This window comes from Clupea harengus, chromosome 5 (genome assembly GCF_900700415.2).
Source record: "Clupea harengus chromosome 5, Ch_v2.0.2, whole genome shotgun sequence".
NCBI classification, from domain to species: Eukaryota; Metazoa; Chordata; class Actinopteri; order Clupeiformes; family Clupeidae; genus Clupea; species Clupea harengus.
In genome coordinates this window covers 5,775,416-5,777,915 of record NC_045156.1, presented here as the reverse complement: position 1 = coordinate 5,777,915, position 2,500 = coordinate 5,775,416, and the positions used below count along the sequence as shown (strand labels likewise).

Below are 2,500 nucleotides of genomic sequence, written 5' to 3'. Positions count from 1 at the left end.
TAGGTTCTCACCATTGTTCTGTCTTCATATCAGCTATTGTGTGTGTGTGTGTGTTTGTGTCTGTGTGTGTGTGTGTGTGTGTGTGTGTGTAACTCTGTGCGTGTGTGTCTGTGTGTGTGTGTGTGTGTGTGTGTGTAACTCTATGCGTGTTTGTCTGTGTGTGTGTGTGTGTGTGTGACTCTGTGTATGTAAGCGTGTGTGTGTGTGTGTGTTCTTTATATCCTTTCATCTCTTCCAATACTGCAATAAATTCTACTGAACAGAGTTTATGATCTGACCTTGCTCCTCCACATTGTTTTCAGTTTTTTCAGACTGATGTAAACTGATCAAAGGTGCAAGAGCCCTTACTCCATCCCCAGAGCCCGAGGAGTAGTAGCACTCATGTCTCCCATCATATCAATAGCAGTATGCTAAACAGAATGCAGGTGCTCCAGAGAGCAAATTGAGAGCACCATCGGGTCTCCCTCCATTTCCCCAGCATCAAGGCCCCAATTTGCATGGGAAGCTCCAGAAAAAAGTGTCTCATTTAGATAAGATAATCAGCATGCTTCAAGGGCAATTTGCAACACTTCATGAAGCCGCGAACATGGTAATTGCACACACAGTCCTTATAGAGAGTGCGTGAAAAGGCCCCTTATTTGCTCTTCGGCAGGGGACTCTGTGAGCACTGCTCCATGTGCTCTATAGTACTGTGATAATAGATGATCAGGCCAGATGGGTTAATCAAATTAAGGCTGCACTCGTGAGTCTTTCCCACCACAAATATTTATCTTAATTAGCACAGCCTGACAATTGAGGATTTACAAGGTTCAATATCCACCTCAAGAGGACAATTGCATTGGCAGCTTAAGAAAGTGCATTCGTAGAAGCAATTTTAAGGGGTAATTTCAGTGAAATTAGAAGGATGGTGGAATTGGATGCACAGTATTTTGACAACACCAGCTGCCAATAATTTCCAAACAGCTGTCTGAGATTCCCTTACTTTTCTGGGTGCACCAAACGTACCAGATGTGCTTGCTGCTTGCAATTTTTTTAAACCTCTCTCTTTCTCCCTCTCTCTCTCTCTCTCTCTCTCTGTCTCTCTCTCTCTCTCTCTCTCTCACTGCAGAGGGAGGTACGTGTGAAGTCATCGCTGCCCATCGGTGCTGTAATAAGAACCGCATCGAGGAGAGGTCCCAGACAGTCAAGTGTTCCTGTCTGCCCGGGAAAGTGGCGGGGACGACGCGCAACAAGCCCTCATGTGTAGATGGTGAGCTTGACCTTCCGCCCACGCTCCAATCCAACCATCACTCGGGGCTCGTGTTGTTCGAAATTACAGATGGATCAAGTGTAACATGACATCCTGCACAAAGAATAATGGTTGAAAATAAACTGGAAGAGAAGCGACGAATAGACAGAATGATGTATTACATCGTGAGCTTGTCAGTCAAATCACTGCCTTGATGTGTTAATACAATGTAATAACTATGTAATAGCTGAATGTAGTCATCTATGTACCCACATTTCTTACTAATATTAATATTAATGTGATATATCCATAAATGTAGTGAAATGTAGCCAGTGTAGTGATTAGCAGAAGTACTACCTGTGTAATGATTATGTGCTACGAATAACATTTACTCTAATGACTGCTCCAATGTGGAGACCAATGTGTAAAACAAGAGAAAGCCCTCTTTTGTAATCTTTTGTGTCCTTGCGCTTTAAGCAGGCCATTAATTATGAATGCAAAGAGAAATGAAATTGCTCTCTTTATCTCTTTTTTAAAATGGCTGAATGATGTAGCAATAGACACACAGTAGGAGTGAAAACGGTGTCTGTTCCTCTTCTGGATGAAGAAGCTCTTTGTGTCATCTATGGTCACAGGCGCACATTATCAGGACGACGCGTTACAATAAAACAGGAAATTGATGCGAGCGGCCTGAGAACTTGATACCAGGGTCAGAGATTTAAGTGTCAATCTAAGTGTCAATCAAACCATCATATCTACTTCATCCAATGTAACAAGGCAGCTCTGAGAGTCTAACCCCACTGCCATGTTTTAACTTACTAACACTCTGGTGATATTCAGCACGTTGTGTTATTTTTAGGCAAACTATATTTATGGCACCGTCGTGTCCTCCGTAATGTGATGTGACTTCTCCCAGAGAAAAAAAAAAGACTTTTGTGAAAACATGAGAGGTGTCCTGAAGTTTGCTGAGAGGAAAACATCTCTCATCAAAGATTCCTAAAACAGGAGACACAGTGCTGTACTTCCCCAAGGCTCAGGAGTGACCAGACATAACATTAGCTAGCTGCATGGCCTACATAGCCTGTCCAATGCTGTCCCAGCCGCGTAGCATAGCGCTTTTGTCCCTAAGCTGTCTTGGAGGCAAAACACAATGGTTGTCAAATCAGACTTGGTGTTCTATACATACAGAGTTCCAGACACACTGTGCTTGGAGTTGAGCTATCCATCAAGCTATCCATCAAGAAACACTGATGGGAAGTGATAAAAAAAAAT

General features: G+C 42.9%; 1 protein-coding gene across 4 annotated transcripts in view; it reads left to right on the top strand.

The window, feature by feature from the left end:
• Window positions 1-2,500, top strand: part of tafa1 (TAFA chemokine like family member 1) — a 124,278-nt gene that overhangs the window by 86,105 nt on the left and 35,673 nt on the right. For all 4 annotated transcript variants that reach the window (XR_006152409.1, XR_006152408.1, XR_006152410.1 and 1 more), the window contains exon 3: window positions 1,109-1,249. Coding sequence is in view for 1 of the 4 variants with exons in the window: in XM_031567466.2 (XP_031423326.1) it covers window positions 1,109-1,249 (141 nt within the window). In the remaining 3 variants the exon portion in view is untranslated. The remainder of the gene's footprint in view (window positions 1-1,108; window positions 1,250-2,500) is intronic.